This window comes from Macaca nemestrina, chromosome 2, assembly GCF_043159975.1.
Source record: "Macaca nemestrina isolate mMacNem1 chromosome 2, mMacNem.hap1, whole genome shotgun sequence".
NCBI classification, from domain to species: domain Eukaryota; kingdom Metazoa; phylum Chordata; class Mammalia; order Primates; family Cercopithecidae; genus Macaca; species Macaca nemestrina.
In genome coordinates, this window is record NC_092126.1 from 141922809 (window position 1) to 141938989 (window position 16181).

Here is a 16181-nt window from a genome sequence, read left to right on the forward strand (position 1 = left end):
TGTTTAAGTTTTATGTTATTTCTCCATTTCTAAAAAGACCTTTGTATACTATGGTGTTTACTTTTTAGTTTTTACTATCGCAGTTTTAAGATGTGTTATGTATTGACTTTCCATGAGGGAAGATGATTTAGCTTTCTTACCACACCCTTCTCACCAACAAGCACATGTAATTCTCCTACTTCTATCTTCCTAGTGTATTTATATCATAATTTTTGGTTAAGTCAATATTCAGGGTTCACGTTTACGACTCTGTATTATTTACAGCCAGATTGTGGAGTATATTGTGATTACATTTCTTCTATTGGCATGGTTTTTAATTTTCCTGCAGTTAATAGCATTTTTCTTTTACATAGCTTTCCGTGTACCACTGATTTATTCCTGCACTCTGCCAGAACTGTAGAGTTCCTCTCAAAAGATTTAAACACATTACATCAAGTTTCAGTTGCGTTTTTGAGAAACATCTTACCTGGTGCTGTCTTCCTGCTCCAATATGGACTTTCAGGAATTTCCTTGGCCTATTTTGTTAGATCTCCTGTTTCCTGGGTCCCATGTGCTGTTCTCTCTTGGCTTAAGCCCTCATTTTAATAATCCAATACCTGAGGAAGCCTTACACGTCTGAAAATGTGTTTATTTTACCTCCACACTGGTTTGATAGTTATGGTTATAGAATTCTAGACTGGGAATAATTTTTACTCAGAAATTTAAAGGTATTGTTTTCTAGCTTCCAGTACTGCCACTAAGTCTAGTTCCATTTAGATTTCTCTTTTGTTTAAAAACCTGACTGCCATTATTTCCTTTTGGAAGTCTTTCTGATCTTTTATGTCTAATGTTTTTAATTTCAAGATGATATAACTTGTTTTGGATAATTTTCACTTATTGTGCAGGCCACTTAGTGGGCCTTCTTATGTTTCTTTCATAATTTCATCCCTTTTGTTAAATGTTTTTTCCTTTGGAAACTCCTATTATTTGGATGCTGGATTGCTGGGACTGACCTTCTAGTTTTATGTTTTGTCTTTATTTTACATTCTCCTGTCTTTTACTTTCTATGAGAGTGCCTTAACTTCGTCTCCCAGTCATTGTATAATACTAGCAAGTTCTGTGGTCTTGTAGAATTTCAAGAGGTCTTTCTTAGTATATTTCTTTGGACAGCTTCCCGTTCATGTTTCAGATGCAAGATCTTTTATTTCTCTTAGGATATCTACTATAGTTATTTTGACAATGTCTTTGTTTCTTCTGAGTTTTTTCTTTCATGTTGGCTTTCTTTAAATATGGGTATTCTTTGGCTCTGCCTTTATATTTGGGTGATGCTGTATACTTGAGGGCTTTATTGTAGTTTTGCATGGGAAGTGTCAGCCAGTTGGGACTCCCAGTGTAAGTCTCAGTAGGAGTTTTCATTAGGAGAAATCAGAGAAGAATACTCCAGTATTATGCCAGGGAATGAGCCTGATTGTTAGCATCTTGAAACCAAGTAGGGAAAGGGATGAGGGTCATGTTAATTTTCACTTTAATTTTGTTTTCATTATGATGCTTCATTCCTATGAGCATCTGTGCCTGGTGAAACAAGTTCTGATTATTTTTGGTTCAACCTTTCTAGAGGGTCAATCCCTGGTTTTCGGCCTCGTTAAGGGAGTCATTCTAGGTGGGTCTGATTATTTCTTAAAATGAGTTTCAAACAGTTTTCCTATTTCAAACCTTACCGTATTCTTTGCCTTCAGAGATACGTGTGCCTCAAATTCTTGAGTTCTGGAATTCTATAGTGAGAGATAGATGTAGCTTGTATCTAGAGAAGAGTATGTATGAAATTGAGAGAAATCTTACAACAGACTTCTGGTGATCATGAATGGCTTTCACTTCCTAAATGAAGACATTCTTAACTCTTGGCACATAAAACACTTTATTCTCTACTCCTAAATGCTAATATGCTGTCTGTCAAATATACTTTCTCTTTTACATATATTCCTCTTTCTCCACCTTGCCTTTGGTCATCTTTTCTCTTCATTTGAAATTTTCCTGCCACACCTGCATGTACAAACCCTGCTGCTTTTTCAAGGCTTGGCACAGATGCCACCCTATCACGAAGTTACACAGCTTCCCCAGCTGGAGGTAGTCTGTCTTCCTATGACAGAGGTAACTCTATTTTAATTTATATCTTTCTCTTTTGAGACAGGGCCTCACTCTGTTGTGCAGGCTGGAGTGCACAGTGTGATCTCGGCTCACTGCAGCCTCTGCCTCCCGGGCTCTAGCGATCCTTCCACCTTAGCCTCCCAGGTAGCTAGGACCACAGGCATGCACCACCACACCTGGCTGTTTTTCTTTGTATGTTTGGTAGAGACGGGGTTTCACCATCTTGTCCAGGCTGGTCTTGAACTCCTGAGCTCAAGTCATCCACTTGCCTTGGCCTCCAAAATCCTGGGATTACAGGCATGAGCCACCACCCCGGCCTTTATTTTAATTTCCCTGGGAATTATCAGTAAGGGAGTTACAGGATCTGTTAACTGTACTTACTGTTTATCAGTCTTTTGCTCAATGGCATATGTTCCATAAATTGACATTCACCTCTTTGCAAACAGGAGCTATTAAAAGTATTTCAGATAATAGCTTGATTTGAAATTGAAGAACATTTTTGAGGGTTTCTCCACATCACCTGGCAGAGGTGACATGTTTGTATGTTAAACTCATCTTTTTTAATCATGATGGATATTTAAAAAAAAAAAAAAATCAGTCTTTGGATCTGTTTTTGAATGACGTGGATATCTTTCTGTTTCAATGTTTAGATATGGTAGTTGATGTTAAAAAGACTATAACTGTCAGGGCTTATAGTACCATCTCTTTATAAAGACAAAAACTTATTTTTTTTCAATTCAGTAGTATGGAAACCGAATTTAAATGACAACAAAAACCCCATGTATTTAATTGCAGCTTCATGAAGAAAATTTTGAGATTACTACACTACGGATTGATGTCACCACTGATGGAAGACATGCTGAGGTAGAATTTACAACTGACTGGCAGAAAGATGCGGAACGCAGAGATCTCACTATAAATTCTATGTTTTTAGGTAATACTTGCAGATAAAACCATATTTTGAGTCTATCAGAATGCCTTCTTTTCAAGTAAAACCTACATTCTGGAAACGTTATTCAACTTCAGAATTCGCGTTAATTTCTTCTAAGAGATGGTTTAGCAGATTGCTTAAAAGAATAGACTCTGAGCCAGGTGCGGTGGCTCAACGCCTGTAATCCCAGCACTTTGGGAGGCTGAGGCGGGCAGATTATGAGGTCAGGAGATTGAGACCATCCTGGTTAACATGGTGAAACCCCATCTCTACTAAAACTACAAAAAATTAGCCGGGCGTGGTGGCGGGAGCCTGTAGTGCCAGCTACTCGGGAGGCTGAGGCAGGAGAATAGCGTGAACCCGGGAGGTGGAGCTTGCAGTGATCCGAGATCACACCACTGCACTCCAGCCTGAGTGATAGAGCGAGACTCCGTCTCAAAAAAAAAAAAAAAAGAATAGACTCTGGAGGCTTGGGGTCAGATTCTGACTCCATCACTCACTAGCCACAAAACAAAAACGTTCATTAATATTGGCTTCCTTTGTACAGCCATTGTGAGGTTTAAGAGTTAATAATTATAAATGCTCAGAACAGTGCCTGACACATGTACACATTCAGTCAGTGCTAACTTCTTAACTGCATCTGAACAACATTAACATTTCAGGGAAGGAAAATGCACACACGGTACATGTACACACTCCACACACACACCCAGGATCATTCTTTTTCCTTTGCACTACCTTTCATGCATGTGTATTCACTCTTTCTTCTGCTTCCCTGGCAAACAATGGTGAATGACTTCAGCACCTTTTTTTACTGCTGAGCCTACACACAACCTCAGATTCTTTTTTAGCATTGTTTTCTAGCAGTCATCAATAATCAGAGTCAGTATGTAAGATGAAACCTATTTACTTCAGCTTAACTTTTATGTTTAATGAAAGCACTGGGAATTATATGGGGGGTAGATATGAATTAGGTTAGTGTTTTGATACGTTACTGATGCATCATATGTTGTACTTTAAAGTTAAGACAAGCCCTTTATGTTTAAGATTTTGGATTAAAAAAGGATGAAACATCTGCTATTCATAACCTAGTTTGTAGCAACAATAGTGGTAAAAGGATGAAGTAATAGGATTTGCTTCATGCATGGATGGGCAAGAAGTTTATAAGCTAAGGTGGGATCTCTTGCTGATTACAGTAATGGCAGATACAATTTCTAGGGTACCTACTGGGTTCTAGGTACAACACTGGGTACCTGATACACTTTATTTCATTAAACTCGCAGAAAAACTTCATAAAGTGTGTTAAGCCCACTTGATAGAAGAGGAAACTTGAGACTGAGAGATACTAAGTAACTTAGTTTAAGTCATAGAGAACCATTATTTTGGCTTGTTTGCAAAGCCTAGGCAATATATGACCATAGAGAGCCCGATTGGTGCGTTTTCTCTCAATTAATATAGTCAGAGCTCCAGGTATTTATTTATTCTCATATTTACTCATAGAAGAAACTGCTCCAGGTAGTGCAATATAGAGAGTCTTGTCTAACTGACTTCTCATAAGCATACTGAAAGAGAGAAACCAACATTCTTTTTCAGTGTCCTAGTTTATAAAATAAAAGCTGTTCTTATTGGAACTATCATTTTCTGACATTTACTGAACCCTTATAACGTACCAGGCACTGTTCTAAGCACGTTATATACAATCTCCTGACAACCCTGCAAAGCAGATACTGCTATTTAACCGATGGTAACTTGCCCAAAGTTGCACAGCTTGTAAAGTGTAGGATCGGAATTCCAACTCAGGCAGCCTGACTCTAGAGGTCACATTCTTAACCACTACATTATTCCCTGCAACTCAGCTGTATTTCGTATTTTTATTTACTGTATTTTAAAAGGATGATATTCAGAGCAAAAGAAAATACACACCAATATGATGCTTACTAAGCTTTGTGTAGTTTTCTATCCTGGCTTTTTCCAAGCCTTATTGGATCAAGCATTCATAGTTCTGGCATTTATGGTTGGTTATTTTGCTTCCCAAACCCTTATTTTTGCTTTGATCATATTCCTGTGATTTTTTTTCCTCCAAATTTTGATCTTGCCTTTAGGTTCCCCAGGGAGAGTTACAAGTCTCTTCATTAGGAGAAATAACACTGAGATGGATATACCATATTTGCTACTTTGTTATCATATTTTTGTCTGTTTATTTACGTATTTTTTTTTATCTTCATTTTCTTTTATGTCTTTTTGAATCTGGAGCCTTCGAAATTTGCCATATACGTCAAGATGGTTCCCTTTTAAAAGTTACTATGCATACAAAACTTTTAACAGCTTGGGACGACTTAAGCATTAAGTGTGAACTTACCAATATACTGTTGCTTTTGGGATAATCAAAGAGCATTCAAGTTCAAACACAACCAAGAGGTATTTTTGACAAGTAGTTGTCAGTGCCTCTTTTCTGTAATGCTACAGAGTGAAGTATCTCATAGGATCACTGACCTCCCCATTTGGTTAGCTGAATGGTGTCTGTGTTTCGGCTCTCAATTCCTTTTTCTTTTTCTTAAGTCTCCATGGTAACCAACTGTCTTAGTTTGTCTGAGTTTGAAATATTTCCTTGGATGTGTGATTTTCAGCTTTAAAACTAGGAAAGTCTCAGGCAAACCAGTATGAAGTGGTCACTCTACTAATTAATACTTAAGGTTTTATGTACATATATATAAAATTATTTTATGTTGCTTTTTCTTTTTTGGTTTGACATATGAATTTGTTTACCACCATTTTTGTGAATGGCTAATAGATTAACATGGTTCAAAATTCACAAAGTTTTAAAGGCTCTGTAGTGAAGTCTCCTGATCTGTAACGAACAGGACTGCCCATTTTTACCACACCCTTGCTAACACTGTTATCAAATGTTTGCATCATTGCCGATCTGAAAAATGCTATCTCGAAAATGTGTGTTTACTGGCCGGGCATGGTGGCTTATGCCTGTAACCCTAGCACTTTGGGAGGCTGAGGCAGGCGGATCACTTGATGTCAGGAGTTCGAGACCAGCCTGGTCCATATGCCAAAACCTTGTCTCTACTAAAAATACAAAAATTAGCTGTGCGTAGTGGCAGGTCTACTTGGGAGGCTGAAGCAGGAGAATCACCTGAACCTGGGAGGCTGCAGTGAGCTGAGATTGCACCAACTGCACTGCAGCCAGGGTGACAAAGTGAGAATCTGCCTCAAAGAACAAAAAATGGATTTATGACTAAGGTTGAAAATCTTCATTATTAAAGAGATTTCTATATTTCCTTTATATGTAGCCTATTTTTCTATTTATGTGGCCTTATTTAGAATAATTTTTATATATTACGGAAATTAGCCATGTTTTTTAATATGGGCTTACATGTATTTTTCCAAAGATGTCACTTATGACTTTCTGTGTGACAGTAGTTTCTGCCATACAGGCATTTTTGATTGTTTGTCATTCAATTATTTCTTCGAAAATCCTGTTGTTTTGTGTTTTGTTTTCTGTTTTCTTGCTAAGTAGAGTTTGAAAGATCTTCCCCATTCCAAGATTATGAAATATTTTCGTTTCTTCTGTTAATCCTGTTATGTATTTTTTCCATTTTATTTTGGCTATTGTTTATTTTCCCATATTGTGAAAATTAGCTTGTATGGTGTCTTGTTGGCTCCACTCCACCTCATACAAATTTTGCATATTTCTTGTTTAGGTTATTCTTGAATTACCTTTTTAGTTGCAATTGTAAATGCAACTAAACAGACTAAAAGACTGTCTTTTATTGTCTTCCATTTGATAGCTGATATATATGAACACCTGTGTTTTAATAACTCTTCACCCTGCTGAATTTTTACTGTTTGTGACAGTGCTTAGCTGATTTTCTTGTGTTTTCAAATTCTTATTTGCCAACAGTGATTTTTCTCTCTTCTAATGAATAGGTTTTGATGGCACTTTATTTGACTACTTTAATGGTTATGAAGATTTAAAAAATAAGAAAGTTAGATTTGTTGGACATGCTAAACAGAGAATACAAGAGGATTATCTTAGAATTTTAAGATACTTCAGGTAAGAATTTTTAAAAATAAAAAGTGATAGTTTTAATATAATCACTAGAGCGTAACACTAGTCATATGAAACCTACAGCAGGACAGTGTACAAAATGGTGACATCCCAGATGTCTGTCTCCAGTGGAGACCTGGCATCCTATGCCTTATGAGTGAAAATTACTTAGCTACTTCATATTGTATTTTCATTCCCAGAATGCACATATACTTTATGTGATCTTTCCTGTAATTCTGGTTTAAGTCATTTTTTTAAATGCCCATTTTTCTTTTTGATTGATATTTCCTTCATTGATCCATTAGTTACACAGATGTTTGAATGCTTACCACAGGTCAATCCCTGTGTTAGGTGTATTAAACATGGTAATGAATGAGTGGAAGTGTTCGCCTTCATACAGCATATGGTTTTAGGTGGTCGTGGAAATCGGGTGATAGTTCACAACAAAATGACTTTGCTGAAAAGAAATACCTGTTATATGATTAAAACTATCAAAGTATAAAGACATACTCAAAACTTGGATGGGCCGGGTACGGTGACTCACGCCTGTAATCCCAGCACTTTGGGAGGCTGAGGCAGGTTGATCATGAGATCAGGAGATTGAGACCATCCTGGCTAACACGGTGAAACCCAGTCTCTACTAAAAATACAAAAAAATAGCCACGCATGGTGGCAGGCACCTGTAGTCCCAGCTACTCGGGAGGCTGAGGCAGGAGAATGGCATGAACCCGGGAGGTGGAGCTTGCAGTGAGCTGAGATCGCGCCACTGCACTCCAGCCTGGGCGACAGCAAGACTCCATCTCAAAAAAAAAAAAAGAAAAACTTGGATAAAGTTGGTAAATATGAAATGCATGACTAGTTTTGTGAATAGCAGTGATTTTTAAATGTCACACACTAACCTTTTTTAAAAACTATCCGAATTGGCTAGTTGATGTAATACTCATTTTTCACTGGTTGGGACTGCTCTCAGAATATTCTATAACAGATCATATTTTGTCAATAAATGTAGTTTTTTTTTAACTTGAGTATCGTAGTCTCTCTTACAAATAATAGAACATAGATTAAGACTTAGCTGTATTTGGATCACTAATCCAAATTTAGCATTAATTTACTTATTTAGCATTAACTTTGGACCACTGATGAATAGAGGGTGTTCATTAGAATTTTAAGGATATGAGTGGTAAAACACATGTACGTTAGGGCTTCCAGTGCCAAGATTCCATGAAATATGCTCCAGGGTGTGCAACTAGATTAGTCATATTTGAAGGTTTTCATTGAAAGTATTAATGTGTACAGACAGGCAAGTTTTGAGGAATTAAGACTACTCTGTTAAGGCACTGCAGTCTTGTTTTGGTTTGCTCCCTTTACAAGAATGCTATTTTTTTTCATCTACTGCAAGTGCCAATTCAGAAATTGCATTTGATGACCATTCTGAACGTCTTAAGTCAATGATTTGGAAGTGAGGTTGAGACCTTGAGGTTCTAGTTCTTGCTAACCTCAGAAAGGCTACTTATACTTTATTAGATGTAGGGTTTTCTTATCTGGGAAAAGAAAGAGGAGGTGGAGAAATGACCAGTTGCTTTCTACTAAAATACCAGTAGACGTATGGGATAGTATCAATAAAAGTGAAAAACAGATTTTTCTTGTGACATGCCAATATAGAGGTAATACCCTGTGAAGATTTTGTCTTGTAGGTTTTATGGGAGAATTGTAGACAAACCTGGTGACCACGATGCTGAGACTTTGGAAGCAATTGCAGAAAATGCAAAAGGCTTGGCTGGAATATCAGGAGAGAGGATTTGGGTGGAACTGAAAAAAATTATTGTTGGTAACCATGTAAATCATTTGATTCACCTTATCTATGATCTTGATGTGGCTCCTTATATAGGTGAGAGCAAGTTATAAAGTATTTGAATTTTTGGCACCGAAATATCTGGTTTCAAATTTCATAAGGAAAAAATGTTTGACTCATTTGGTTGAATTCTTGATGAAGAAATGGAGTACTTTAAAATAAGACAAAGTTTTGGTTATGGGGTGGGTACATTTTGTCGTGAGTAGGGAACAGCTCAAAGACAGCCTGTGGTGCTTGTAGAGTAGTCTCGAGTCAGATCTAGGTTTGAAGGAAGCTCAGCCCCTTATCTAGTCTTTGCAACTTGGGTTAGTTTCTAACCCAAAAAAGGGGTTTAAAAGTAATATACCGTCTGTCTAAAAGAAAAGCTAAATGATTCAGTGAGTTAATACATGTAAAGCTCTTTTAGAAGAGTAACTTGTGCACAGAAATTGTTCAGTAAATGTAATTCATTTTCACAAAGAACAGTGGGATTATATGGTTTATCACACTTCTGGAAGCTTGGGTATATTATTTCAAATTTCAGTAACATTATTGAATGGGGGGGTGGATGTTGTATCAGTGGAAAGTCAGGAATTTGTGATTAGAAAGAATATGCCTTGTGAGTCTGACACTACCATCACCACTACCTCTGGACCTCTTGATGTAGCTTGTTAATGGAAACAACATTTTAGAGGTTTTGAAGGTGATAGGGGAGAGAATAACAATAATATATTAGTGGTTTGCCTGTAAGTTGGAACATCAGACTGAACCTATATGATGTATCCTAGTGACAAAGCATTTCTGTATACTAAAACAGTGGCAAGGTTTAGGATATGAGTGGTTTTCTTCCCCCACTAAAAACAGGTGAAAAATGCTTTTATCCCTACAGGTTTACCTGCTAATGCAAGTCTAGAAGAATTTGACAAAGTCAGTAAAAATGTTGAAGGTTTTTCACCAAAGCCAATGACTCTTTTGGCCTCATTATTCAAAGTACAAGATGATGTCACAAAATTGGATTTGAGGTTGAAGATCGCAAAAGAAGAGAAAAACCTTGGCTTATTTATAGTTAAAAATAGGAAAGATTTAATAAAAGCAACAGATAGTTCAGACCCATTGAAACCCTATCAAGACTTCATTATAGATGTAAGTATATACTCGGCTTGGTCAGAAATATGAAGTATTGTCACTAATTTATAATTTATCAAAACTAAGATCTACAATTCTGTGAACTTTACTTATTTTAAAGGAAAAAATTTATGTTGGGTATTTAAATTTTAGGATAAGATTGTAAGTGTATGTTTTCATGTGTGATGAAACTAAATTTTGATTTTGACATGTAGTCTAGGGAACCTGATGCAACTACTCGTGTATGTGAACTACTGAAGTACCAAGGAGAGCACTGTCTCCTAAAGGAAATGCAGCAGTGGTCCATTCCTCCATTTCCTGTAAGTGGCCATGACATCAGAAAAGTGGGCATTTCTTCAGGAAAAGAAATTGGGGCTCTATTACAACAGTTGCGAGAACAGTGGAAAAAAAGTGGTTACCAAATGGAAAAAGATGAACTTCTGAGTTACATAAAAAGACCTAAAACTGATGGCTACTAAAAAGCAGAGCATTTCTGGTAAGATTAATTTTCTCCCCTCTCTCAATGAGGTTTTAGAAACTACATCATAATAAAAGACAGTTTAGGGGACCTCTGTAGAACAACAAGGGTCTTATTTTGTGAAATATATTTCAAGAACTAAACTGAGATCCACCTTTCTTGATCCGATTTATATCACTGAAATGTACAGTTCTTTTGGAATAGTTTCCATAGTTGGCTATCATCTTAACCTGTTCAGGCTTTTTAAAAAAATTGTTTTTGCATAGGGTAGTACTAAGATCTTAAAAAGTAGTAACTGTCTTGAAGAAAAAATGTTTATTGTTTGCAATTGAAATAACTGGGTTACCTTGAACAATGACTATCTATGATGTGTCAGTTCTTATCTGAATTCCAAAAGAAACGGGCTTAAAAAGGAAATAACTGACAAGTCTGCATAAAATATGAATACTAAATGTGTCCCCAGTTGCTGGCATTCATACGTACAGGATTTGTTCTAGCAAGTTATGCTTTAGTATGTAGTTGATATTTTCCTGTCACAATGATTTCTTTATGCTGCAGGGCCTGGGACAGTCATGGGATTAACTTGAGGGTTACTCTTGAGCCTATTATTTTAATAAAACATTGGTATTGGAAGATAAATGTGTTTATGTGGTATCTGACAATGTATATCAGGTGTCATACACAGTGGTAATATGCCTCTCTTGAAAGTAAATGTTATTTTATTAATTAAAAGGATATGGTTTACATTCTTACATATTTGTTCTCTAAAGATTTGAGTCCTAAATGCTTTCATTAGGTAAATAAAATGTATAACACAAACTGTTTATTTCAGCTGCTATACTGACATATCATTATTTCCTTTCTGTGTAGCCAGTCATAACATCTTTGTGCTCTTTGAGCAAATAGTACTTTTGGACCTTGATAAAACAATTTTGTAGAGTATAATATTTCTAAGAGGAAGTGTCACAGGGGCTATGATGCAAGAAAGCCTCAGAAATGACTGCACACAGGTCAGTAATTAAATGCATTATAAAATAATACTTTGAAATATTTAAGTAGTGCCAAAATACAGATTTAGACCCAAAATCATATAATACATACCATTTCTGTATAGAAAGTATGCAGAGTTAGCTATTAGAGGTTTGGTTTTGTTATGTGTAAAGCCATTTTCAGTAGTATTATATGTGTGTTTTTACAGTAAGCAGTATGGGACATACTGAAATTATAACTTTTCAGGGGGAAAGGTAACTTATTGCAAATGCTGCTGAAAAGAACTTCCTGGGATCCACTTAGAGTCAGTTTTAGTGCAGTGTAAGAACTATTATGAACAACCAATGAAGTCATATAAACCCACAATTATTAAAAGTAGTAGGCCAGGCGCGGTGGCTCAATGCCTGTAATGCCAGCACTTTGGGAGGCCAAGGCGGGCGGATCACGAGGTCAGGAGATCGAGACCATCCTGGCTCTCACGGTGAAACCCCGTCTCTACTAAAAACAAAAAATTAGCCAGGCGTGGTGGTGGACACCTGTAGTCCCAGCTACTCGGGAGGTTGAGGCAGGAGAATCACTTGAACCCAGGAGGCAGAGGTTGCAATGAGCTGAGATCGTGCCACTGCACTCCAGCCTGGGCAACAGAGCAAGACTCTGTCTCAAAAAAGTAGTAAAGTAGAGCTTAGAAAAAATAAGGCAGGGGCATATCCTGAATAGAAGCATTCTTGAATTTTCATTTACTCAATTTACATAAATATGCAATGTGATACTCAACTGATTTCACTCCACTCAAGGCATGTATTTTGGCCTCATACTATTACTCTAGTTTGAGTAAACATTTAACCTGATTAGTTTTAAAGTAGCAAAAGAGTATCAATAAAACCAAAGTTATTACACAAATGTGAAAGGACCCACTAAACCGTTGAATATAAGCAAAGAGGTAGGTGGCAAAGCAGTCTTTTTAGAACTTTAAAATTATGAGTGATATTTTATATTATTTGAACAAAGAACATGTTTAGTTTCACATTTAAGGTTTACTTACAGATTTTCTTCAATTTACATTGAACAAAATACAGTATCACGTGTAGCCTGTGTGAGGGGACATGTTTTGGCAAATTTTCCCTGTAATAGTAGTTTTGGTTCAAATTAATTTTTGAAAAATAGCTTTTGTATGGAACAGTATAAATGGGCTTACAGTTCAAATACTGAGCAAATACACAATACTATTTTTTTACTAACAGGCACATAAAGGAAATGACAACTATTCGTGGGCTCAAAAAACTGCGTATTTTAACTAATTTTCAAAATTTACAAATCAGTATCTCAGAGAAGCTAAAGAAAATGGAAAGGAACAAAGCCCTTTTAGAATTATACATTGCCTTGCTTCTTTCAAAAAGGAACATGTACTTGTCACCCTAGCTTTTGTCATTTAGAGCACTGGTACAGATATGCTGTCCCATACATCAGGATCAAATAATTCGTTTCACATTGTAGGAATTTAAGATTTTTTTTTACGCAGGAAATAATCTCATTTCCAAACATGTCTTCATGTCCCATCAATGACATGCTGCCAGACAGACATATCAGATTCCACAGGATAATGGTACCAAGCTACCCAAGTAGATGTTTCTAGTATTCTAGACTGCTGTTCATGCTCTCCAAAAGTATACTTAGAAACTGCAACCCTCCAAGTAATGTTGTGTTTACTTAGATATGTATCAGACGCAATAATTTCCAAAGCAGATCTGATTTTAGAATATAACCAATTTGTTAGATAACTTTATCTCTACCACATCTGTTTACAAGCAAAGTATTACTTTGTCTGGACTTATTTCATCTTCGGTGTCTGGGATCGTGGGCAACAGAGCAGATCGCGTTAAGCCCCAAAATTTTTGAGGTGACATGTCTTTTTTGGTGGCTGTAAACTTCCATCCAATATGGCTTGCACAGATCTTACACTGGGCAACAGTCCAGGCATACCTAAGAAAATAAGGAAAGATATCAGCTAAGGAAACACTTCTGTACTCCAAGCCTATCCTATCTATCATATAAACCTATCATGAAGACAGACCTTAGAATATCTCCTTAATCCTTAGAATTTGCCTCTAAGTTGAGATTTGATCCATACAGTTCCCTGAAACCTAAAAACATTTTCTAATTTGGATACATCCTATGGTAATACATCAGTCTGTTATATATAATTTTATGCTCTTAAGCCATGTTCACATTCTTCTGCATAGAAATAAAGAGTAATCTTATAAATTTCTTTATACAAATTGCTGGTTGCCAAGACCACATTCTAACTTGTGTTGTATTGCAGCCAAGTTAGAAAACAGCAACCACCTGCAGAAATAGGCACTTCTGTCTGAGTTAAACTGGATGGGCCAGGAAGGACACGTCTCAAAAAATACTTGAAAACTACTATTCTAAAATAAGAATGATTGTCAGATAATGCAACCAGAAATACAAACCATGGCATTTTGTTTTTAAGATAAACCACATAATTGCAACTGTTATTTCTTTTTCCCCTAGGTATAGTATGCCACATTTACTATTTATAGTAACAAATGTATTCTAGTTTTAGTCCTCACATAGGGTGCCAAATAAGATAGATAGGGCAATCCAAGTGACATGGTCCTAACTCTAGAGTAGCATGTAATCCCTTCTTAGCATCCCTCTTTGAAAACTGAAGATAGTTGAAGATAGTACGGCTGAGGGAAGGGAGCAGGTTCCCAGGATCATACTTTTGAGAATCATTAAGCTGAAGCCAACAACAACAACAACGAAAGGCAAACCAGAAGAAAAGCAGGATTCAATGGGTTCTGCACCTTCTTAGTCTATCATTGCTTTGTAAACATTCTCCGGTTTTACATTACTACAGAATATGGTCCAGATATAAAGTTTTACTGGATCATAAAACAGCTGATTTTCAGATTTATGTGACAGAAAAAAACAATTTTGGATTTAACTGGATACAGTAATTTGAGGACAACTGCAGTTGTCAACCTTTTCTTAACTTTTCATTCAATGATGCTATATAAAAGATACAAAAAGTGCAACATGTTTCTAGCTTTTTGTGGAATGAAGGACATTTAAATAAAATTACTTTTTTTTTTGAGACAGATTCTCACTCTGTCGCCAGGCTGGAGTGCAGTGGCTCAATCTTGGCTCACAACACTCTGCCTCCCAGGTTCCAGCGATTCTTGTACCTCAGCCTCCCGAGTAGCTGGGAGTACAGACCCCTGCCCCCACACCCAGCTAATTTTTGTATAAAATTACTCATTTGTCTACTTTTTATTATAAAGATTGTAGCAACTCTGCTTAGGACTCTGGATTTTTCTGCCCAATTAGGGTAAAAAAAGAAAAAAAAAAAAAAAAAGCAACCACCACCATAACATTACCCAGGAAACCAGCTGTGCTCCGTAGAAGGCCGGCCTATCAGATTCAAGTTGCAAGCTTTATACACAGTAAGTGTCTCATGCACATATCCATGAGGATTCACATAAGCTGCCATCGGCCCACATAAGGATAAACTAAAACAAAGAATCAACATGGAGGACAAGTCAAAATGAGAAGTCTAATTCTATTAAATGCTTAGAATTTTCCTGAAGTTCACCAAGAAATGAGGTATGAGCTATATAGTTTTTAATCTTTCAGTTTTACATAATACCAGGATCTTAGTATTAAAATGGGGTGGGGGTGTAGCTGGCAGACAGGCCTGTTTTGTCTAAATGTCTAAGTGTTTTCTGTGATGACCCAAAGGAAATAGTACTTGTTTTTAAAATCCTCCTCAAGACAGACATTGTAAAGAATATAAAATTCAAATGCTTCTAAAGGAGTCTGAGAGTATAAGTGCAATAACAAGGTCCTGTGCGGTCATTTTGGGGCAGTTGATTATTTTGCAGAAAGCAGTTTCCTTACCTTCTTGATTTATAACTCTGAAAATCATTTTATGACAAATTCATCAAACACTGTTATATCAGAGAGCATCAGTGTTCAGAAGCATGTCCTACTTTGGCCCTATATGGCAAAACTGATGACTGAAATGTAATTTCTGAGGCATCTATGTTAGGGCCTAATTGAAGACAATATATTATGTAGATTTCTAAGACAGTCTAATATATAGAATTAGGGAGAAAAGAATTGCTCAGTTGTTTTACTTTACCATGCTCATTACCTGTGAATAATCCCTGACATGCATTGTTGATCTGAGTACTCAATCTGGAAGATGGTCTTACCAAAAGTGAACTAATTCCCTATATTTCATTTGCTGAGTGTTTGTAACTTTTAGGTATTGGAGGAAAGTATATGGAAAACAGAAACACAGTCTTGATTGTAATTCTGATAAGGCAAGTATATTAAAAATGTAATAAAGACCTTACCTGAATATTTCATTTTTGGTTGTTATTTCTGTTTCTTGACATTGTTTACAGCAAAGGGAAGTACACTAAAAAATTTGAGAGAAGAATTGGGAAAAACTGGCATTCATTTTATCATGTAATCACATAGATCAAGAAACTCATAAAGATATTGCCCTCTCTGAATACCACATTTTCCTTCCAAGCATTCAAAAACACTTAAAGATGGAGCAAGAAAATCACTGAAACTGAGATCTGCCACATATTTACATAAAACTAAATGACCT

At 36.4% G+C, this 16181-nt stretch overlaps 2 protein-coding genes across 4 annotated transcripts in view; one reads left to right on the top strand and one right to left on the bottom strand.

The window, feature by feature from the left end:
- The window catches only part of LOC105477611 (tRNA nucleotidyl transferase 1), a 30930-nt gene extending 15007 nt beyond the window's left edge, over positions 1–15923 (top strand). For 2 of the 3 annotated variants that reach the window (XM_011734157.3, XM_024791542.2), the window contains 5 exons: positions 2920–3058; positions 6992–7118; positions 8807–9000; positions 9833–10086; positions 10284–15923. In XM_011734157.3, the coding sequence (XP_011732459.2) occupies positions 2920–3058; positions 6992–7118; positions 8807–9000; positions 9833–10086; positions 10284–10547 (978 nt within the window). In that variant the 3' untranslated portion in view covers positions 10548–15923. The remainder of the gene's footprint in view (positions 1–2919; positions 3059–6991; positions 7119–8806; positions 9001–9832; positions 10087–10283) is intronic. The other variant, XM_011734158.3, reaches the window with a different exon arrangement.
- LOC105477610 (cereblon) overlaps positions 6989–16181 on the bottom strand; it is a 35171-nt gene continuing 25978 nt past the window's right edge. The window contains exons 9-11 of the mRNA XM_011734156.3: positions 15919–15983; positions 14938–15069; positions 6989–13516 (exon numbers count right to left, since the gene is read on the bottom strand). Coding sequence (XP_011732458.1) covers positions 13336–13516; positions 14938–15069; positions 15919–15983 — 378 coding nt within the window. The 3' untranslated portion in view covers positions 6989–13335. The remainder of the gene's footprint in view (positions 13517–14937; positions 15070–15918; positions 15984–16181) is intronic.